General features: G+C 37.2%; 1 protein-coding gene and 2 long non-coding RNA genes across 3 annotated transcripts; all 3 read right to left on the reverse strand.

The window, feature by feature from the left end:
- Positions 1 to 973: 973 nt before the first annotated feature.
- On the reverse strand, positions 974 to 6,545 carry LOC126379933 (uncharacterized). Its single transcript, XR_007568405.1, has 2 exons — positions 1,592 to 6,545; positions 974 to 1,277 (listed from the first exon to the last, which is right to left on the reverse strand). It is a non-coding gene; the product is annotated as an uncharacterized LOC126379933 (long non-coding RNA).
- A 680-nt stretch (positions 6,546 to 7,225) lies between these two features.
- On the reverse strand, positions 7,226 to 7,973 carry LOC126379932 (uncharacterized). The gene is made up of 2 exons (XR_007568404.1): positions 7,463 to 7,973; positions 7,226 to 7,383 (listed from the first exon to the last, which is right to left on the reverse strand). It is a non-coding gene; the product is annotated as an uncharacterized LOC126379932 (long non-coding RNA).
- A 5-nt stretch (positions 7,974 to 7,978) lies between these two features.
- On the reverse strand, positions 7,979 to 23,500 carry LOC126379928 (G-protein coupled receptor 52). Its single transcript, XM_050028945.1, has 5 exons — positions 23,434 to 23,500; positions 14,522 to 14,601; positions 11,864 to 12,043; positions 10,141 to 10,397; positions 7,979 to 9,746 (listed from the first exon to the last, which is right to left on the reverse strand). The coding sequence occupies exons 3-5, from the start codon at positions 12,039 to 12,041 to the stop codon at positions 9,150 to 9,152; spliced, it is 1,032 nt and encodes a 343-aa protein (XP_049884902.1). The 5' UTR covers positions 12,042 to 12,043; positions 14,522 to 14,601; positions 23,434 to 23,500; the 3' UTR covers positions 7,979 to 9,149.
- Between the last annotated feature and the right edge of the window lie 161 nt (positions 23,501 to 23,661).

Consider the following 23,661-nt stretch of genomic DNA (forward strand, 5'->3'; position numbering starts at 1 on the left):
TGTCCTGAGCCTTGAGGAGTATATATGTAAAATATGTAAATTCTAAAATCATGCCATAAAGGCTTTCTTTGATCGCTATTGCAAATGTTGACCGACATCAAAGGATATCAAAGAGTTAAATATGCTCTTATTCTGCGCTACAGTAGAAATATATATTCTATAAGTAGGTAATAAATAATTAAATTTAGTATTGATGTTTTAGAATATTACAATTTAATAAATCCTTTTCTCGCATATTTTCAATCAACATCCCTATACTAAATAAAACAATCTTACGCCGAGAGACCACCAACCAGTATTAACTAAGTTAACAATAGTACAAAAAATAAACTGTCGAATATAACAAATTACTTATTATTCTAGTCACACGAAGTTATACTAAAATATTCAGTTAACTAGCGAGCGCGAATTGACTATGTATCTATGTAGCTGGGGTCTGTTCCTCCGACAGTTTGTTAAGGACAGAAGTTTTGTGCTGAACTATGGAATAGGTACCATTCACCGTAAAATAAATCATTATCAAGAGTCTCACTGAGGAGGACTCACCGCTGTCAGCGTCATAATCCGACTGGTGCAGCAAATATTGTTGATTTTATACCTACCATTCCCTAAATACCTCTCGGGATTTTTCTGTGTAGGGGAAGGGGGCCTAAAGCGGGCACCGTAAGATAAAATAAGAGCAAAATGGTAACAAAATGACACTTTTAAGCAACTGTTATTGCTAACAGATGGTAAATTTATCGTAGTTTGATAATTTATATTAAAATTTTTTATATGCTTTGAAAATACTAAAACAGGAAACCAAATGTGAAACCCTTACAAATGCCCGCTTTGCCCGAGGGGTGGCCTAAAGTGGGCACGGGCTTATGGGCAAAACGGGCACCCAGTGGGTAAAGTGAGCATACATATTTTTTTTATTATATCATGAAACACTAAGGAATAACTTTATAAAAACACAAAAGAGGGATTCATATGTGCACTTTATTAAGTGAAAAATCAATTCTTCTTTCGATAAACCATAAAACACACTGTCCATTTCAAATACGTAATTTAACAATTCAAGCTCTTGTTCTGAGCTGAAGACTGGTAAAACTTCCTAACTTTTTCTTGGTAGAACCTGTTTTCAGGTGTCGCTGTAAAGTAGCTCGCGGGATACAATACTTTGTAGCTGTAGTTTTTATAGCCTTTTTCATTTCTACCACCTCCTGTATTGCTTTCTTCATTGTGCTTTCAGTCTAAGAACATTGCTGTGTTTTGCGTTTATATTTATTCACCATCTAAAAAGACGCAAAACACATGCTTTTAAAACACAACAACAAAAAAAATAGGTAAGTAAGTAATTTAATAATTTTTAGGTTACTTTTCATTCAATATTAATATGACTACAGGCGGGCATAGCGGGCATGCTCGCTTTGCCCTGCTCGCTTTGCCTTTAGCGTCAATCTCGTATTCTAATAAAGCATAACCTAAAATTTATCATAATATGTTCATGCAAATATGGTTAAGCCAGAGTGAGATAGACACAAAATACTATGCACATCTTAATAATAACGTTCCTCACTAATTATTAAACAAAACACAATTTACATACCTTCGTTTATTTGCATAAAAATGACGAAAATCGTTTTTGGCGCGAACAACCTGTGTTATTCACGTCACTGTGAAATCACGACTGCCGCGCATTGGCGCGGGGAGGGGGGTAACGCCACTGGGACGCGGGCCGCGGTAAGTTTCTATAGGTAAGTTTTACGATCGGTGCTCGCTTTAGGCTGGGTGCTCGCTTTAGGCCCCCTTCCCCTAACCTTTTGATTTACATAATAAATAACTATTCAAGTAGTGAAATTCTGGTACAAAAACACAATTTCCGTCGTTGGTTACGAGTATATGATCTTGGACGTTTTTAAACTGTCACGAGCTATTCGGACACTTGCAGAATATGATTATAGCTATCTAACCTAGCTGCCCTGCTCCCAGTGTCCAAACTAGTTCACCAAACTGATTTCCTTACAAGGAGTCCCACGGGCCGTAGTGGCTAAGGCGGCAACAGTCGCTGTATTTGAAGTCAGCATTTTAAAAATGTCCACAGTAGACTTTAAAGATCTTTGATTCAATACATTCCCTATCTAAAAATACGTCTCGGTTATAGGGTTTTAAGTAATATATTGGATATTGTAAATCTATAAGTAGTTAATGCCACTCCGGACATGTAGTTTATACCATTTGCGGCAAATCTACAATAAGTCACGTCATAAAAAGTATTATTTACTTCATTTGCGTCCTTTAAACTACTCGGTCCAAGTGATATACCAACGAACAGACGACTTGATGTTTGGTAGAGCGAAAAGTTCCGTTTGCCTTCAGGTTCGTAAACTCCAACGACGGCACAGTACCTATTGCAGCAAAGCGTCACATTTTATGAATTAATGTAAGTGAAATAAATACATCCTGATAGATTTATTTTGGGATGACGCCCTGACTCATTTGATAACTTTTTCACAACCTAGACGGCGGGCATCTTTACCCAACGGGACACTTACAGGGAAAGCAATCATTCTAATATATTATAACGACCCAATCAAACGCTTTTTACATAATATCGTCAGCTACAAAAGAAGTCGAACTAAGTACTTACTTCAAATCTTAATACCTTGCTTATGATAAGCTTTAAAACTTTTCGACAACTTTTGTTACTGACTACACAGTTTTCAAAAATATTTTTACAATTACAGTAAGTATTTAAAATCTGTTTTCGTATTTTCTATGGTTACACATATTATTATGTATAGACAGACATCTAACACAGAATAAGTTACATATTGGCAGAATCATTATTGTACTGAGTATAGTATTAGAATAATCACATAATCTGTTATGTTTTTTACATTCTTACATGGCACCTATTTTATATACACCTCAGAACGTTCTGAGATCAGTAGGCGTATTCTGTAACTCGGTGGACAACTGATATCCGTTGAAAGTCTAAGTTAAATGATTAATTATCTAAGATAAAACTTGTCGATGGTCACATTTTATAACATAAAACAACGTAATGTTAACTTTTTAAAACGTTTTTGTTGATAATGTTACGAAAAATAATTATATTTTGATATTTGTCAGATCTCAGTTCTCCACCAGTAAAGTATAGACCTACTGACTCTGGTCTAAGCCCGCTCGTCACCAGACGACTTTATCCGTGATACTTATTCAAAGGGTGGTTTCACACTAAAGCACTACCCCGCTACTTCAGTGAGCATAGAAGTTAGCCCGACAAAGTTACTTGTCTAGATAGTGCTGACCAACAAGAAACAAACACATGATCGTTGATGAGGTATAAGTATACAAAAGCCTGTTAGTGTAAAACCGCTCTTAAAATAACAGCAGTTATAATCAAATAGAAAAAATACAATAAAGAATCAGTGTTTATACAACCCCAGCTTAACTTTCGAATGCATGGCATTAACTATGACATTCGCATAGGCATACGCCTCTACGCCTTATGGCCAACTCAATGTATCTTGTAACATAACAAATACGTTTACAATCTACTTCTATTTACATGAAATAAACATATAATAAAAGGTAGGTACTTACATAAAAATATAAAACATTTCTTAAGAATTTTATGTCCAAGGCTCTCTATTTACCAGCGCCAACCATAATCAAGATATCACATTAAATATAATTTGTTTAATTCATACAAGGAACATAACTGGCAATATATGTATAAGATAAGCTAGAACTATTAGGTAGGTATTGTACTTTGGTAAAATTAGTATATTAAACTTTACGTAGCGTAGGTAGGTATCTACTGCAATCTAATTACCTAGTAGAGTCCTAAAAACTGCTAACTGTCAATAATGTTCCAAGCACATAAAACACATATGTGTGCATCACTATTACGAGATGATTATGTTAGTGGCACTGGCAGTAGAGTAAAATGGATAGAGGACTTTGCTGCTGATCTATTTTTGATATTATGAAAACCTCTTTTTAATGCACAATGTGGGTAATGTTACCATGTTATGAGTTATTTACATTCAGTAACAAAGACATTTCAAATAATTAAAACACCTGCTCTTTAACATTCTCTACGCCTGTTTAAAAATTTAAAAATACAAATGTAGGTAGGTATATTCTCATACTATCAAATGTACAACAGTAACATTCGTCCCAAAACTGATAAATGTAAAAAAAGAACTCTGAATAAAAATAAAATGGACAATATATATACGCACCTACGTCATTTACAATCTTGGTTATTTAAATCTAGTCATTTTATTTCTATTTGAGGCAAAACTGGTGATTAATTAAATCTGATTGCTAAAAAACAATAAAAATATATAATTTATCCGTAAAAGCTATTTCATTACAGTTATTCTTAAATATTAAGAATCGTAACCTAGTACTAATAAATGATTATGTTAAATAAATTGACTGCAACATGATAACTAACGCCAGGACATCTACATTCCTATTATACTTTGTGACTAATAATAGCATTAAATAAAGAACAAACTTTCACATATATACATCACATACTTACAGTAAATACTTATTTCTAATTTTAATATAAGTACAATTTGAGTATTCGATTCAACATTGTATTACAATTACAGCGCAAGGAAATTACTAAAAACAATGACTTATAAAGGCTTAAGTACAAAAGATACAACAAAATGGAAAGATTCGTACAAATAGGCAACAACCTAGTCAAATGAGATACTTTTAGGAAACGTCAAACCGATACAGTTCTATGGAATTGCATAGAAATACGCACGTGGTTAAACGTCGTACTCTATGTTATCTAATTTATTATTTGTAAATCAGTCAAAAAGAAAAATGAGATTGGTCTAATCATCTAGGTTAGATTTTTATAATTTATCTTTAACCGAGTCACTATCCTGACCTAGGTTGGTTTTGATCAATAACTGCCAAAATGCAACTAAGAGTATTTTAATAATCAGTACCCACTAAGATAATTTACGTATTCGATATATGAAACAGAAATACCTAAAGGCTTGAAATGGGATTATTACGTATAGGTAGCGACCGAAAAACGTTTTCGATGGCTTACTAACTATTACTTTATAAGGTCGGCTAACATTTACTAGGCTTCATTACCCGTAGGTATATTCAACAGGTACCAACTACGAGGCACTATGCACTGGGAATTTAAAGAAAATTAATTAACTTATGGCAGTATGTGAATATAAACCAATACCAAACGTACATATATGTTTATTACTTATTTTTTTAAAAAGCGGTCGCTATGAGGATACAATTGCCTATTTCTCCCATCAGATGTCGCTACTGTAGAGTGTCCTTAAATTTTGACAAAGAAAACAAGCATTGTTTTGGTTATATTTTTACACTATAATCCTTTGCGCAGCGTTTAACTGCAATATCATAATGTTATATTTATTCCCTAAAGATCGGTACAAGAAGAAAACTCAGAAAATCTTATTTTCAATCAAACCTGCCATTTTCCAATTGATGGCTGCTTTCTTTTCGTAACTACACTCCACGTTGCTCTACATTTTATATCAGTTTATCACGAATTTTAGCTGGATAGTGGTGCTAATTCCTGTAGATACCATCTAATTTTATTTTAATTTATACCTGTCATTTTCTTATCCGCCGAAAAGGAAAGGAAACGAAATCAGGGCTAATATAGGAGAACTGTCCAAATTTAGAGACACTCAACAGTGCTGCCGCCTACATTTGAGCTTCTTAGTTTTTATGTGTCTACACTCAGCGGGATCCCCTGTCTGGGAGACATAAGAGTGATGCAGAGAATTAGATCTGAATTTGTTCTACTGAATTATCCTGAAAACAGAATTTGTTCCGTTAAAAAAACGGAAATACAAAGTTTTCTAACCGACCTCCAGCCAGCGGGATATTTCCCAAAGTTAAGTCTGATGAAGTATAAATTGGTATTAACTTTTAGATCTGTATTTATTCTGTTCAACAAAACAAAAAAAATACTTCTGACGTCCTTACTTCAGCTACAATCAAGCTGCAATGAAACCTCCAGTCAGCGGGATATTTCCCAAAGTTAAGTCTGATGAAGTATAAATTGGTATTAACTTTTAGATCTGTATTTATTCTGTTCAACAAAACAAAAAAACTACTTCTGACGACCTTACTTCAGCTACAATCAAGCTGCAATGAAACATCTAGTCAGCGAACTTTTTCTTTCACAGCTTCAATTTGTACCTGATACATAGTTTTTTTTTATATTCTACTCACATAATATCTTTCAAATTCTATACTTTTTAATTTAAGCACTAGATGTACGAATAGGTAATTTAAGTGAAATTATAGTCGTAAATAGGTTATTTTTTATTATTTTAGTGTCAAAGTTACAAAAGAATGTCATTGAGAGAAAAAGTCCGCTGACTGGAGGTTTCATTGCAGCTTGATTGTAGCTGAAGTAAGGATGTCAGAAGTATTTTTTTTGTTTTGTTGAACAAAATACAGATCTAAAAGTTAATACCAATTTATACTTCATCAGACTTAACTTTGGGAAATATCCCGCTGGCTGGAGGTCGGTTAGAAAACTTTGTAAGTATTTCCGTTTTTTTAACGGAACAAATTCTGTTTTCAGCATAATTCAGTAGAACAAATCCAGATCTAATTCTCTGCATCACTCTTATGTCTCCCAGACAGGGGATCCCGCTGAGTGTAGACACATCTAGTTTTTATCCTGTATTCAACTATCGGACCTAACTACATAATTACGAGAAAAGAGGTATAGGTGTACCAGAATCTGATGGCAAATGGGGAAATAAAATTTCTATAGTAAGCAACACTCGGGTAATTGGATGAAAACGTCTTGATACTTTTTATTTTTTACCTATTGACGGACAATATGGACATTATATAAAGTACTTATTGTATGCAATACAGTATTGCTTTCGTTCTATTTTTTGCCCTGTCGTGTCCAGTATTGTCCGCCCGGTCGTCTTGTGAACGCTAACGCCTGAATGTGAGTTTGTCTGTTTATCCACTCATCACGTCAAAACTAAGCAACGGATCGACTTGAGATTTTGTATGGAGATAAATGGAATGGAACATACGCTATTTTTTATCCCGGGAAAATAATTGCGGGATTTCTGAAAAACCTCTAGATTCCAACAGTTGCTTGAAGCGATAGATGTCGCTAGCGAAGCTGCGGGCAAAATCTAGCTAGTGTAGGTAGGTATATATAAAAAAAAACAAAATATTTATGAAAAGATCACTTATATTATGCTATTTCCAAATCAAAACTCTCCTGGTTATTTGTTTTCTTTCCACCTCTCTTCTTTTTACCGGGTGCACTAAATACACTTCCATTCGGTCTACCTTCAGCAATTATTCGTCGTATGGTAGTGCTAGGAACTCCTATAAACAGGTCACAGGTTAGTAACTAATAATATAGGAAAAATATATTCAAGTATTAAGACTAGTTAGTCCTACTTACCGGTCAACTTTGGACGCGATTTAAAATCGAAGATTGCGGTTGATCTCCAACTGCTTCTTCACTAATTTTACAATAAACAATGTAAACAATCTTTCTTGCTTGTGATCGAAGTGGTTTTTTTCGACATTCTTATGAAATTCAGAATAGTTTCAAGGAATCTTTGGAAAATCTCAGTATTGTTGACAAAACATGTACTTCGACATGACAGGAGACAGTTTAATATTACCATAGGAAAATCAATATTTTTTTTACTTTTTTTATGCCATCAGATGCTGGTAGACCTATAGGTACCTAATAAATAACTGGTTAATAGATTCTATCGATTCAAAAACTTCATTAACCGATACACTACGCGAACTACAAATGAACACTCACATAAAATATCGTAAGCACAGCCATTTATTTTGAGAATGTAGCCTGGATTCGTATTACCTCATCGACTTTGGAATACCCACAACAAACTGCCTCTCCAATATTTATAATAATTAATAACTATATTTAATTTAACTAAACTTACGAAATGCAATGACGGTACAATCTATAAATAAAAATAACTTATAAGTAGGTATATTATAGTCTTGCGTATAGTATTCTGGGACATTTCCATGTAACATAATTGTTGTACCTTTGATTAGAAATTGTGAAAATGTCAAAGGACCTAAAATGTAATTTATCTACATAAATAAAAAAAAATCCATAGGTAAGTAATTAATTACCCCTTATATGAATATTAGCTTTTGATACTAAAATAAATGTGCGCTATGAGTGTTAATAAACGTTGAAACAATGCGAAACTACTTAGATGAATGACTTTTTGTTTTGCAGGTTCTTGGAAAGTGAAACATAAAAGATTTTTTAAAAGATTATGACTTCCTTTAATCTTTTAATCACTCCCAGGAAACCAGACACAGTTATTAACAGTGTCAAACAATATTTTCATTTCTGCCAACTATGTTACACGTCTGTCCAGTTAATACATTTTGTCCGTTTTTGGACATTCGCATTTCTTAAAATAATTATAATATACCTAATCTAATTAATAAGGAACACCTAGGTATAACTACGCAGTTGCTGTCAAAATGATATGATCAAATATTGCATGTTTCTTCACCTGATTGTGTGTATACAGAGTTATTACGTTTTATTGTCCGTAAAATTCAGTTAAGAATATTATTATATGCTTAAATATAAGCAGGTACATAATTAAGAACGAAGTTCATATCATTACTCGAGGCGATTTGACTCGCGACTACTTAGATATTGTATTTTTATTCATTCATTGCTTACTATAAGCAAGAGGGCTCTTGTATCATTTAACATCTGCTAACTAAACGTCGCTACTTATTGCTATAAGGTCACAAAATCAGTAATATCGATGTTAATTATTCTCGTCAGCAAACATATCTCTTTTTTCAATTACAGCAATAACGAAATGGCTAACAGACTTCGATTAACGAAGGTCCGGCCTTCCAGTTTTTATGCACGAATGTTAGATGCATTTAGACCACACTAAAAATTGAACCGAGCCAAATGCACCTTTACTTCTTCTCTGATTTACATCTGAAATATACCTACCGCTATTCACAATTACCCCACTCTAAAAATACAATACACTAAAAAAATATTTGCCCACATGATCTAGACATACCCCTACCTATCTAAGTACGAGTCGTACAGACATGGTACCTCAGTCGTCGTTGTCCATACCAATTAGCTCGGCTTGCAATCGGCCCTTAGTACGACAACATGCAGTTAAGCAAAGAATTCTAAGTGCAAGACGGAACTGCGGGCTCAACGATATCAATATAACAATTTTCCAAAACGAGTTGAGAATACCCAGCCACACGACCCCAAAGTGCAGCATGGGAACTTTGAGCTCCTGGTCTATGATGTACTCATACAACCGAACCCCCGCGTACGGCGCCCAGCTGAGCCAGAACGCGGTCACGAGCACGAAACTCATCCAGTGGCTCGGGTTGGAGAGGTTCTCCGCCAGAGCCGTGGCGTATTCTTTGTCGTGGATGGGGGCACCGCTGTTCAGTTTCCGCTTCATAGAAAAGATATAGAAGTAATTGTAGACTATGGATATGACGCTGGGTCCGAGCACGAGGATGCCGAGCGTGGCAGTGTACGCGTACGTCGTGCCCCAGTCCAGCATGCAGATGAATGTCTCCTTGTCGAAGTTGGCTTCCTTCTTGTACCCGAGCAGCGGCGGACAGCATAGCATGGCGGCCGAGATCCACGTGAATACCATCCAGCACTGACTACGAGTGCGAGTTTGCACCTGATTATCCAAAAGAGCATTAAATCGAGCCACATCGGAGTTGAGGGGGGTGCGTACTGTACATACTTAAGTTAGAATATTATTACGAAAACTCTTCAAAAATCTAATGAAATACTCACTCAAAGTATATTCAACTTTCTACATTTACTTATATACCTACATTTTACAGGAATAGTATTCATTATTTGTAGATAGAGGAAATGGTCAAAGAGATAGGGCAAGAAGAAAAACGAGCTAAATTCAATCTAAGAATTCAATAGTCAAACTTGAATTTGTTATACTCAACATTCAATTAAGCGCTAAGCCTATACATATGTAGCTTTAACGTCTACATGAAAGTGCAAAGTACGTACGCAATTGTGAGTTAGGTAAAAAAGTAATAAAGGATATCTACCGTCGCACTAACCGTCTCATATCGGAGAGGCTTTCTGACGGCGAGATAACGGTCAACGGAGATCCACATGAACGTGTAGACAGAGACGGACCAGAGGGTGACCTCGATGTAGCCGGTGAGGCGGCACATGAGGTCGCCGAACATCCAGCGGCCGGTCAGCGCCGGGTACACTGACAGCGGCACCACCAGCAACCCGCAAAGCAGGTCCGCCACCGCCAGCGACAGCAGGTAGTAGTTGATCACTTCGTTCGATAACCCTGCAAAGCATTACCGTCCCCAACTTATATCTATACACTAAAGGCGCAATACGTATGTCATATACGGACGAGCAAATATAACGGGATTACAAACATCTCCAAAACTAACTAACCAACTAGAAGAAAACATTTTTTACATAACAAATGTCTATAATTTTATGAGTAAATACGTGATAACTATTGTGACATTAGTAATCCTTTATTTTTTGCTCGTCAAGTATACGTATACCTACTTTCTACTCTGACTAGGTACTATACCTACAAAACCGTCTACTCGTAAGTATAGTGCAACGAGTTAAAATAGTAACTTCAATATATATAAGAAACGACTCTACAAAAACCGACATACCCTCGATGCATGCTAATCTAACGACGTAAGTAGGTTACCTACAAGTTATTATTAGGCTACAGCAGTACCTAATTTCCGCCATCTTGCCAGGCAAGTAACGCGAGTTGTGTTGCCAGAAGACATGCTGCGCGAGGGAACCAGGTAGATAGTTCGCGGTGGAAGATTGCGTTAGCTCAATTAATTATCTACCTCCCCTACCTAAACACTTTAAATTAAAATGCTACAATGATTTAAGATTTGCTGGGTAACCGTGATCCACCTTAGCAATAATCATCACACGGCGCGATTCGTATATAGATATATTATTACAATTTATAAGTCACTGGGTTGTAAAACCAAAATATATGTAGTTTTAGTGGATTTATAGAAATGCGGTGTAGTGTAGAGTACAAAGCTCTAGCAGCTAGTTAATGTTACAATGTTGAATTCCGCTGCCCTATCCTACCCGGTATACTAGTATAAGAAACCCTACGTGTTCAATAATCCCTTTTAGACACGAATTAAAAGACTAATAAACATGTAGCAACGGAGTTGCCTTTGTTGTAACATTCTTAGTTATTTTGCATTAAGAAAACACAATGTTCCGTTGTAACTTTTAAGAGGCAAGATGTTGTACACTAGTACAAACAAACTCAGACACAAAAGCAATGTAGTTGGGAAACCTGTCGCGTACAAGTTTTACAGAAAGTCACTGGAAATGTGTCACGTGACACTGTTTCTTTGAAACCGACAAAGCAGTTCTTGACCTAGTTCTGTGCGAACGACATCAACGAGAGTTTTATCTGTGAACGCCAGAATATCTCCAATTTCGTGTAGCAGTAAATAAGGGATTGCCTGCTTTGAGAAACAGTAATCTATAACAATTTTATACATTATTTTATGAAAATGAAACCTACTAGACTTTTCCTCCAGTGGATTTAAGTAACATTATAAGTACACATGTAATTAGCAGTACTTAGTTACACAAAACCGGCCATAACGTTCAACGTAGGTAGAGTAGTACTTCGCAAGACTTACATGTTATATTGTGATCATCCCTGTTTTCCTGTTATCAGATTGTGTAAATACATTAAAGTATTAAATAAAAAATATCATATAGAAATACATGAAAACTTACCTTTAAAGTTGAGGAAGGCAGCGATGATGAGTAGGTTGGAGATGACGATGGCGACGCCCATCACGGCGATGACGGCGGCCTGCGTAAGCGACTCGAACGTGGCCAGCGGGCTGTCAGCCACGCTCACGTCTCCCGCCCCCGCGCCGCCACCCCGCGCGCTCATCATCCTCGCAGGCATAACTGTTCACACAACATATTCATATTCCTATGCTTTTCTTCTATCGTGTGGGCTGTGAGGTGGATTACCAACCTCATCAATCCTAGTTTCAGGGTTACTAATGAGCTGCCAAAGGCCCCTGACATCATGACTCATGGAACAACTACGCACTTATATCAGTCAGTAGTAACCGAGACTAACGGCTTAATGTGCCTTCCGAAGCACGATAGTCTTCCTTTCGGACAATCAGGTGATCAGCCTGTAAAGTCCTAACCAAACTAGGGATCACAAAGTGATTTTTGTGATATGGCCCCACCGGGATTCGAACCCAGGACCTCCGGACCGTGAACCCAACGCTCAACCACTGGACCACGGAGGTCGTTCCACTGAGATATCGTGACAACATTTGTGCTGGTCCGGGCAGTTGTGTCCAGCAGTAATATGCTGTTTATGTAGGTTTAGTTGTATAAGATATCATTACCAAATCTCCTGCACATCATCAAGTCTTACTCGTACAATTCAAGTATGTCATAAACAAAGGAATTTGCTTAACAGTCGATGAACCCTTCGTTAAACGCGGATGCGGGGTCTCATTAAGCCTCGATCCGCTAATACGGTTTACACTCTACCCAAACTCAAAGAATAGAATTTGCCCGTGAAACGGTTATTTCCGTCCATTTTTAGAGCGGAGCAGCAAGAAGCGAAGGGCTAGAATCACTTCAAATTGACGATTGAATTTTCCCATAAATTTCTTCTTGTTTACGATGTTTACGATGTGTCACTACTCGACTTCAATATCTCACATTACGAGTACCTACGATACATAATTCTACCATATTTTGCGACGACATGCTTTTCATAAAGCTAGTGACATAACCAGATGTATTTTTAAATATAAAGGGAATACTCATTAATAATTTGCATTTAACTAGTTAGAAATTCAAAGTCACTCTTTAAACAGTTCGCAAGCCACGAAGTGAGGTTAAAGTAAATTAGAGCAACGGAGAAGTTGTACGCCAGTCATTAAAGGTGGAGGAGTAACCGTTCTGTGCAATGTAATTGAAATCAAAGTTTATATACATTCATAAACTCACGCCCATCCTGAATGGGTGGGTAAATTATGAGCTACTTTAAAGTACCATGCATTTTTTTTATTGTAGTCGCTTGCCCAAACACATGTATGAAAGCTTTTTAAAATTAAATGCCGCCATGGCGGGTGTAAACCTTCCTCCCTGTGCAAATCATTTCTGTCAGTACTCTGATATAATGTTAAGGGTGCAGTTATTTTAAAATTATTATTATGAATGAATAAATAAATGCGGTTTCATTCTGTCTTTATTAAATTAAATTAAAACCTCATCTATTGAACGAACAGTATACATAATCAATAAATTATTCTGTGTCTCGTTAGCTATCTACATTATGCAAGCGGACAGTTTGCAAACAATTCTGCTATCAATATTTATTTCATTTAAAAATGATATGACTTGTAACTGGATATGTCAATCCGGAGCCGGAATGCCGGGATCCCGGATCTTTGTCACGTCTTTAAAATACAGGGATTCATTTTCGTCAACCTCGGCATTTTCAGGATTATTCATTACAATAAAGAATTTTTAATTGCTTCTACTTATGCATATTTTGATATAATAAACTAATTAAATAAATAAATATTCACTTAATTTGATATGTGATGTTAGTAGTCCTAAGAAAGAGTGATTTATATAAAAGGTGTCCCTTTTATAAAACAACAATACAAGTCAAATGATTATAAACTTGCATATTTTTTTTTATTTATACTACTTACTGGTACTCTTAAATGTCCTATCAGCCTTTGTTAGTTTAGTCGCGCCTAATAATTTTGAGCATAATGTCTCAATTTTTAATGATTATCGGTTTAATAGATAACATATATATATTAAACCGATTCTGGTGAGCACTATAAAATTTTATGATACTTAATCCAATATAAAATGCAATACTATTAAGTGACCTCTAACAGCTGATAAGGGCTTCATTCATACAAAATACATCAACGAGAACACTATTCCCTAAGCAAGACGATACTTAAACCAATAAAAAGAAAATTGAATTTAAAATTATTTTTATACGCCCTGTAGTTTGAGAAATGCGTGGACATTTCTACATACCTGCACCTGCGAAATTTGAGTTCTATACAAGTCCTACAATTCATCAAATATTATATACGAGCACACACGGGTCAAATTGATAAGCTTTTTTTAATAAAAAAGTTTACTTATTAATCGAATAAGTGTACGTATTACCGCAATAACACTATGGTACGTGAAGATTTTATTTTATGTCTCGGGAAACGATATATTTTTCTTATTACCGAGAACACTAAGTGCTCTGCCCTATTAAGTAAGTATACTCCCATCTATTAGCCGTAAAAACATTGTTAATTCAGCAGTTTTCCAAGCAAAGTAGACATAAAAGATGTACGCATGATAATTGTATTGCTAAATTAGCTAAATACTTACCATTAACGTTGCACGAAAGGTGGGGGGGCAGAAGTGCTCGATGATCCCGCCATTGTTAGCGAACCTCCTGAGACCGGACCCTGTTCAAGTTAAATATAATGCCCCAGTTAGCAACAACTGTACTTTCACATACATACAGGGCGTTAGTGACATCGTAACGAACACTGAGGGGGATGATTCAGCTCATGTATCCCAGTTAATATCAAGTGGAATACTCCGACGCAAAAGTTATGGATTTTTTTGTCATTATTTTCAATTCTGCGATTGAAAATATGATTTGAAATAAATAAATAAATAAAAATAGATATTAACACAGAATAATGAGCTGAGTCTTCTCCCTCAGTATTCTTTATGTCACTTACACCCCGTACAAGTACGTACAGATTACAAGCACTACATATGGGTGTTAGTGTCACCGTAACGAATACGTACGTACTGAGGGGGATGATTCAGACCATGATTCTAAGATGATATCAACTGGAATTACCTGACGGAAAACTCATGAAAATTTGTTTTTTTTTTATATTATTTTCAGTTCCATACGTTTGTGACGGAAAATTTCACCGATATCAACTCTGAATCATGGTCTGAATCATATCTTAAAGTTTTCGTTTCATTCGTCAGTTTAATCTACATCTTACTCATTTAGATACTATAAGTCATATAACATCAAATACAGTGAATCTAGATACAAGAATGACTAATTACTGAGAAACTATTAAGTTACTATTCTGGACTTCAGAAAAGTAACGACACGCGTGCGCAGCATAATAGAGACAAGTAAGTACTCGTAAGCATATTGAGTAGGCAATACAAAGATATCAATTTTTGAACTATCAAAGTATACCTAGTTGGAGTTATAATCAAAAATGGCAATATAGGATACACAATCATAACAAAAATATCTATCCATCCATCAAACCACAGTTCAGCTATTTAGTTAGATAAGTCCTCTGTTTTCACTAATTTTATTGAGAAGTTATTAATTGGTAGTGATAACTTATTTATGTACCTAGCCTAGCCTAATAAATAACTTATTTTTTCACGTTTCCTAACATATTTCCTAAGTACTACTATTCTACAGCAATGGGTATGGCCTATTTTTCGGTACGGTCGTCGAATTTACTCTAACCTCGTTCTATTTTAACTACAACCACGTGGCACTTTCACTAGTTTTATATTCATCATATAAGTAAGCTGTGAAAAGACTCACAGGAACCACCCTCAAAATAAACCTCTTCAAGAACTGAGTTGATTACGTATCTTCTAGAAATATTATCTCTGTGAACGATATTTTACTCAAAAATATTCCGCCAGCAAATATTACTTTTTTAACATAAAGTTAACGTCCTTTAAATGACAAACTATGCAACACTATTTTCTGCTCACCCTTTGTACTATGTTTCTTCTATATATCTGTCCTGTTTCGTCATTTTCAACTAATATATCTCCCCATGACCTTTCCTTACAGTATGAGGTGTAGAATCATAATTGAGACTCAATTTATTATCCTTGCTCATCTGTTTGATATATACATTATCACCAGCTTCTAAAGTACATCTTTCTGCAAAACAGTGCCCTTAGTGAAGTTTATTATTATTTACATTTCCGCCGATTGGTAAGCAAGATAACTACCGAAAAAAGCAATTTTAAAACTAAGCGGATACACAGCCATAAAAAATGCTTTCAAACAGATAATATAAAATTGTAACTGTATTAAGTGATGGCTTGATAGAAAACACAGTCAGGAACGCGTCGACAAAGTTGTTACGTATCAATATTTAAGCCGTCCTCGCTAGCAAGGTAAATAGGAATGCTTTATATTGCGTGCTGCATGGTCTCAAGGGAACAGAATAATCTAAAAAAGGCAAGGCAAAAATGGAACACAAGCAAATGAATATTTTGCCACAGACCCTAAACTGTCGAGGAGTTTTAGCGACAGTCCTGTTTAAAAATGTAATTTAATTAGAGGCTCTTCATTTGTCATAGAGCAATGAATAGACAGAGATGGCGCGATAGTTAGATACCTTTGTGAGAGGTGGGCCGAAAGAAACATTGGATAGAGTCGTGGAAGACTGAGACATTCAACTAGACAACTTCTCCGGGCCGCTCCTGGTGCCGCCTTTGTGTGCAGCAAGCTTAAAACGAAAGTTTAAAAAATATTTAACTTTAAAAAGTCCTATAATTATATCCTAATTTCTTAAATTCGTAGACGAACTAAGATCTTCACCAGTGATCCAATACACAAGATGCGAAATTGCTCGGAAGCAAAGAAGACTCAATCGCAATTCAATAGATAGTGAAATAAATTTCTACTGGAACATTTCTTTGCCAGTGGAATCTAGTACAAGGTTTCGAATAAGACCACAGAAAGTGCAACCTACCTTGCAACTTATTATTATAGAGCGTGACGCCACTTATTCCATTAGGTTATATAGCAAAACAGTATACGTAAGACCTGTGCGCCGGGTATATTTTTGATGGCGGTGGCATCTGAGGTAGGTATATCGAGGGTTGAAAGGCAAATGGGTTTAAGCGACATTTTGGGCGAAATTGACTTATATATATATTCGGAATCAGCGATTTTTTCCGCGTCGACTGATCTTGGTTTCAGGTCAATCGAAGCTACTTTTTGGCGCTTCAACCAATTAGCACTTTGGGTACATTTTTAAAAACCCGTGTTTTAACCGACAAAAAAATGCACAAAATTCTGGGCGGGTGGCATATCAGTCGTATTCCGGGATATGAGTCGGTCACATAAGCTGTTATGTCTTTTCATTTTCAGGATTCGAAGTCTGTTAAAGCGTTTTCCCTGACAGTGTTTTGTTATAGATAAGTCGGTTAAATCATTTGTCCTTAGACGAAACGAAAATAGATTTGGCGCTTAAATCTTTTTGCTTTAATCCAGATTTTATAAATATTGTCGCTTCAACCGTTTTGCCTTCGACAGTTTAAAAGTAAAATTGGCACTTGAACTGTTTTGCCTTTACCGAAAATATTCATAGAATTTGACTTCAGCTATTTATGCTACATTTTTTTAAATTTTTTGTCGTATAAAACAACTATCATTTTCTTTTGAAAAGACTTAAAACGTTTTTCCAAAACAAAAAAGAAATAATGTTAACATTTCAGTCATCGCAATTTTGTATGAAACCTTGTGCCCGCATCACTTCAACATATCAAAATAAGTATGGGCAGGTCCTGGTTGGGCGGTTCACACAGCTAAAAATTACGATTGGGAAGGCCGGGAGTGTGCGTGTCATCATGTCACCCAAGCCGTATCCGTTGATGGTGACTTCTATTTGTGTCTATTCCAAGTCGTTGTTGTGGTAGACTTTGACGTGGCTAGCGGAACCGAACTTCGAATTGAAGATCTGGTCACATGGAATACAATCAAGCTGGCCAGCCGAGTTTACCGTGTAATTGTAGGAAGGTTTCCGTTGAGTTTTCCGTATTTGGCGTCTTGGAATAAGATTTTTGAGGACCATATCACGCGCCATTCCAGGTTCAGACACACTCATCCCAACTATCAGTTGGCATGTTGAAAGCCACATGGTTGCGCTTGAGTACGTCTTTGTACCGCAGGTATTGTCCACCTTGTTTACAGTTCCTTCTAGACACCTCGAAATAGAAAACCTTTCAGTCATCCATTCGCATGACGTGACCGCACCATCGTAGGTGATGTTTTATGATGAGAGCTTCTATTCCGAATATGCCAGAACGACGTAATACTTCTGTTATTGGAAAACCATCTTGCCGCTTTATGCGAAGAATGGACCTTAGCCTTAGACATTTAAAGTGTTACGTATCAAGTACGCCGCTGAGACTTTGTTCACTAATATTTTAAGTTTTCCAAAGGCTGCCACCGCACCTGTTATCCGCGCTGGCAACTCCGATGACTTTGGAGTCATTTCATATTTGAGAACCCAAATATTTTAATTTTGAAACTTCCTCCAGCTCAGCCCTTTAAAGCAACATTGGAAGAAGCTACATCCCCGGAGCATCCTCTGGATTTAAAAGGGTTTTGCACAAAACTATAAATATTCTGGTGTGTGACTTAATTGAATCGGCCATTCCTCGGCAAGTTTGGTTAACTGACGCATAGATGTGAGACGTGAGAGATCAAAAATGATCTTATTCATTTTAGCCTTAATTTCAATTAAGCTATAAATAACAATTCCACAGAGTATCCCACTTATGCGTGATACAGAAGCGATATATAAAGAAAATAGACTAGGAACCATGGCTCCATGTGTTATGACATAGCCTTGTTTCGCGCTGTAGGTAACGACGAATAGCTCTGAAAAGTTACTTCTAAATCAAACTGTCGTCATCATGTCGTCATGATATTGTCGTATCAGGATAAGTCATAACTTTTCAGGACAATCTGTTTTCTTTAGAGCAATCCACAAGCCGCGTGAAGCCTCACGCAGCACATAACAAAGGCCGATGTTGTTCAAGCCTTTTGGCCTGAATCTGTTTAATAACAAAACCGTACCCCCATATCTCTGTCCGGACAAAATCATCATTGGGTTTCCGGAAGTACGTTTTCTGCATCATGGGATAGAATAACGTTAAGGCTAAAACTTAATATCGATCGCCATTGACTCGCAAAGAGGAAGAAGGCTAAAATCATTCCAGCAGCTGACTCCCATATCTTCAGGATGAGTTTGTATAACCAGTTATTAATGTGTAGCCAGCCATATTATACAGTTCAGATGGTATTTTTGATGTGTTGGTATTCGTCATCCTTCTTAGCGCGGTAAGAAGTTCTTCAAAGGTCGGGGGTGCCGCTAGATCTTAAGCGAAACCCCCGACCTTGTTGTAACAAACTCGACCGATATGTTGTAACAAACAAGTCACTGGTATTACTATTGGGATTTAAGACATCGTTAAAATGTGTCCAAAGCGCTGCTAATAAGTCTTTCTGATCAGTGAGGCGTTGGGTCTTTTCCTTGTTGTAGATTGAAACTCTCTTCAAAGTTTGTGGCCGAAAACAGTCTTGAAGCTGTCGAAAATCTACCGGAACTGGATTGATAGGAATCAGCATAGAGCTGAATTTCACAAGCTTATTCCACCTGGCATTTGTTTTTGAGACATATGGTGACAGAAAAGCCCGCCTGTAGTTCCCCACGAGCTGATTTTCACGTTAGAACCATCGCACCAATCTTAGTTTTGCGGTCTGGTTTACCAACCAATAACTTCGGTAGAGCAGAGCATAGCTATAAAAATGCTCGGCAAAGGAACACCATCTATTTATTATTATTGTCATCTATATTATCTCATCGACAGATGTGTCTGCTGCGATGTCCGACGTATCTCGGCTTTAAAAGCATGATCGAGTTCTGTTATTGTTTGTCAACTTCGACGGTATCTTATGGCCAGCTCGAAATGGAGGTCTTAGGCGCAAATGTAACAGAAATTTTGATCAAACAAGTCGCTGATCTATCCACCCCTGGCCGCCTCTTAATATGAGAGCAATCAGTACTTCACTGCAGTCTGTCCTAGTACCGCGTACCATCTAGTAGGAGCCAGTGCTTGGAACTTGCATCCAGCCACGTGGTCTTAAATTTTTCAGTAAATCGGAAACAGGTTGTGATAGTGAGATTAAACTCAGCACAGAGTATAAGCATATTAAGACTTTTTCAAAGCTATTTGTTTCTTTTATTGCCCGCATTCAGTTGGTGACAGTCATCTGTCATCCGCCATCATACGCGGTTTACCATATACTTAAAAAGTCGAATTAAGCATGTGTAACAATATTTATGGTTATATTCTAGATCCTGTTTCCTAATGAAATCGATTTACTCATTATATCCGCCGTGATTTTTCCTAATATTGTAAGGTACAAATGCCTTGCCTGACTAAAATCTCTCCCAGGAAAAACGGCTTAAGGACCGACTTTATTTCCGATCTTACTAATATTTGGATTTCATACAATTGAAATTAGTAGCGGATGGTCACTTAAGATATTTTCCTTCCCTGTCATATAACCTTTTATGGAGGTTAAGCTGATTTGCCTCTAGTCTTCTTTTTTTAAGAAGTCGTTTAACTCATTTAGCTTTAGTCAAACTAATAAGTGAGAGGTCTCTTAAAGCATTTTGCTTTTAGCCAATATTTGGCTCTAGTGGATATCAACCGTTTTTCCTTCAACTGTAATTTAGTTCAATTGAGGCATTTTGTATTAAGCGACTTCTAAAATCTATAACTGATGTGTTTTTCGAACCAAATAAATACAGAATTGTGAAACGTTTAATTTAAAATAATTCTTAGCATTTTGAACACTTTTGATTCAGTAGTTTTTTTTATATGAATTTTTTTCGAAAAAATAAAACTTTAAATGGCTCTCCTGTAAAGTTCACAAAATGTCGCTTAAACCCATTTGCCTTTCAACCCTCGATATGTATACTTATAGGTACCTGCGGCGACTACTACTACTATGGTACTATGTCATTTCCGTATTCAGTGAGCCGATAGAGGCGTGTCAGCACTGGAAACTCAGACGCACGGTTTCGTAGTAGCAATTGTTAGTTAACCATCCGGATCACTGGCCTTATTAACAACGTCTTAAGTGTGAAGAGATTTTAATGTGCCTCATGTTTCCAAATACGAATCTCCGGCGTTATTATGTTGCAATGCTTATGATACATTGGGTGGAGTATTCGCTTTTCCACAGGAAGTGTGGGTCAGCGGTCCATCAGGCTTCAGCAGTGAAGGTAATTTGGTAGTGGCTAAAAAGCTCTGGAGCCTTATTACGCTGGCGATTTGCGAGCGATTTCCAAGCAACGCGATATGCGTAGAGCGCGCAACGTCCACAGCGGCGCGACGATTACACTATTGACTTCGTTTTGTACATTAGCATTCAACAGCCCGCTTCGTCCCTTTATACCTTCATAGATTTAGTAATCTTGCAAGGATTACGTATTAAAAGGGACTATTTAGCTTCTCAGATTATAACTTAACACTTTGCCCGTCTTATTAGGAATCATTGTCGTTTAGATAATATACTCTGAGCCGGTACACCTATATTCGTATAGAGAGGTACTTATCACAATAATCTTAGGTGTGTCTTCATAGTTTAAGTCATTTTGTATCAATATGCAACAACTCATAAAATGCAGGTTTTGTCATTCGCAGGTAGGAATATTTTTAACTCGTTTATAGAACAGCACACAGCAATCGCCCTCTCTCTCAATCGATTACTTGATAATGGATCCTCCATATTTGCCAGTCTAAGTAACTGATTCGTTTTAATTTCTTAAGGTTTCGAAGTAGTAGTAGTAAGTACTTAAGTTTCCTCTTCGGAATCCATTGAATCCGTCTTGTAAGTATACCGAATATTTTAAATGCGGATCGTACGCCGCAAGCTCGCTGTGCGCCCACGGCGTGCTCGCTACACTATCGTATCGCTTTGAATTCGCTCGCAAATCGCTAGTGCGATAAACCCGTTTTTTCCACAGTAATTAAGGCTACAAAAGGTGATGGGTAGCGGTACCCGAAGCGACGCCCGCACCCCGTGTAGACGGGCTAATTAAAGAGCGCGTGCCGTCGTGTGCCTCACTGGCCATCGCCTCCGTTACAAATATAGCTCATAATGCTAACTGTATAGGCTAAATAGGAAGTGCAAAAAGAGCGAGGCATTGCGCAGATGCAGTACCCACTGGAAGGAGAGCCCGCTCCGCCCTCAAGGTCAGGGTTACCGAATAAGTATAGATTTCCCGCGTACACAGCCGACACGCAAACTCGACCCAACAAAATAAAATAGGTATTGCTCTTCAAACTCCACGCTCCATTTTGAGACAATGACCAAAAACAACTTCCACTTTATTTAAAGGTCACCCTTACAATTGCGTAGATGCGCAAACATAACACCTTAGTGGACCAGATTTACAAAGCTTTCGTATCACAACAGGAAAGTAGCTATTTTTAGGTAGCATTGATTAATCTCGAATGTTTGCTTAAAAATATCGAAATTAAACAATATCACCGTGTTCGAGGGCACGTGGTGATTACTTATAGGTAAGTATATAGTAATAATAATATAATAATAATAATAAATAATAAATAGAAGTAGAGAAAGTATATGATTGCACGGGACGCCAGGCGACGACGGTACGAAGGCTAAGGGTGGTGTGTTATTGTTCGGGCGGGAGCGGCGGGCGCACGCGGCGTGCAGGAGTCAAGGTCGGCTCGTGGGAGCTTCGCTGGTGGCCGGGCGCTCCAAGGTCGGCCGGCACTCCTCCGCCCCTCCGGCCAAATCGATAACCAAATAATGGCAAACACGCCCCTCTACTTACTAAAACATTAGATAATTTACCGAGAGAACAATAACCTTACCTGTTCTTTAATCAAACCACAGCTACATTTTTTTCAAACACAAAATCCGTCATGAATTCCAACACACCCTGTCACAATTTATTCACAACAACTACCTAGGTACATGTAATCAGACATTTGACGCATCATAACAGCGTTACCTAATTACTACTCGAGAGACAACGGACAACGTTTCATATATCGTATTTATGTACACAGTTTCTTTAATATACTATATTATTTAGGAATATCCAAGCTTAATTCCATAATATACCTAACGCAATATGCGTGTACCTACTTATATTCACGTTAAGAAATTAATAAAATAAAAATAGATGGGTGACTTATTTTATATACCAACCAAATATTTTATTAAAGGAAGTCTACGTAAAGGATGTTGTCTATTTCTGTTATAAAATTCCTATAAACGAGATTACACAGGCGCTCGTTTTAAGACTCCAAATCTTGCCGATTTTCAAAATGACGGACACGAAATCACGCGATCACAATGAGGCGCAACGTCTATTAAACAAATCCATGTAGTACTTTGTAAAAGTTTTAAAACTTCAAAATATATAAGTGAAGTTGTTGCTTACTTGTTTATCAGCATGGGTTGGTGTTGGTGAGTGGAGTGTCAGCGTGGACGGTGACGGAGCGGCGTCCGCGGCGCGAGTGCGGCGCGCGGCTGTGCAGCGCGGCGGGCGGCAGAGCCGGCTCCGGCCCACTCGCCTCACACGTCACTCTACCCAAATGCTCACTGCGGAGACGGTGCGCGCGCACATCCCCCGGTGCGCGCTTTGTTGCCCCCTTACAACCCCTCCACC

The sequence above is a fragment of the Pectinophora gossypiella genome, chromosome Z, assembly GCF_024362695.1.
Source record: "Pectinophora gossypiella chromosome Z, ilPecGoss1.1, whole genome shotgun sequence".
In the NCBI taxonomy this organism is placed as follows: Eukaryota; Metazoa; Arthropoda; class Insecta; order Lepidoptera; family Gelechiidae; genus Pectinophora; species Pectinophora gossypiella.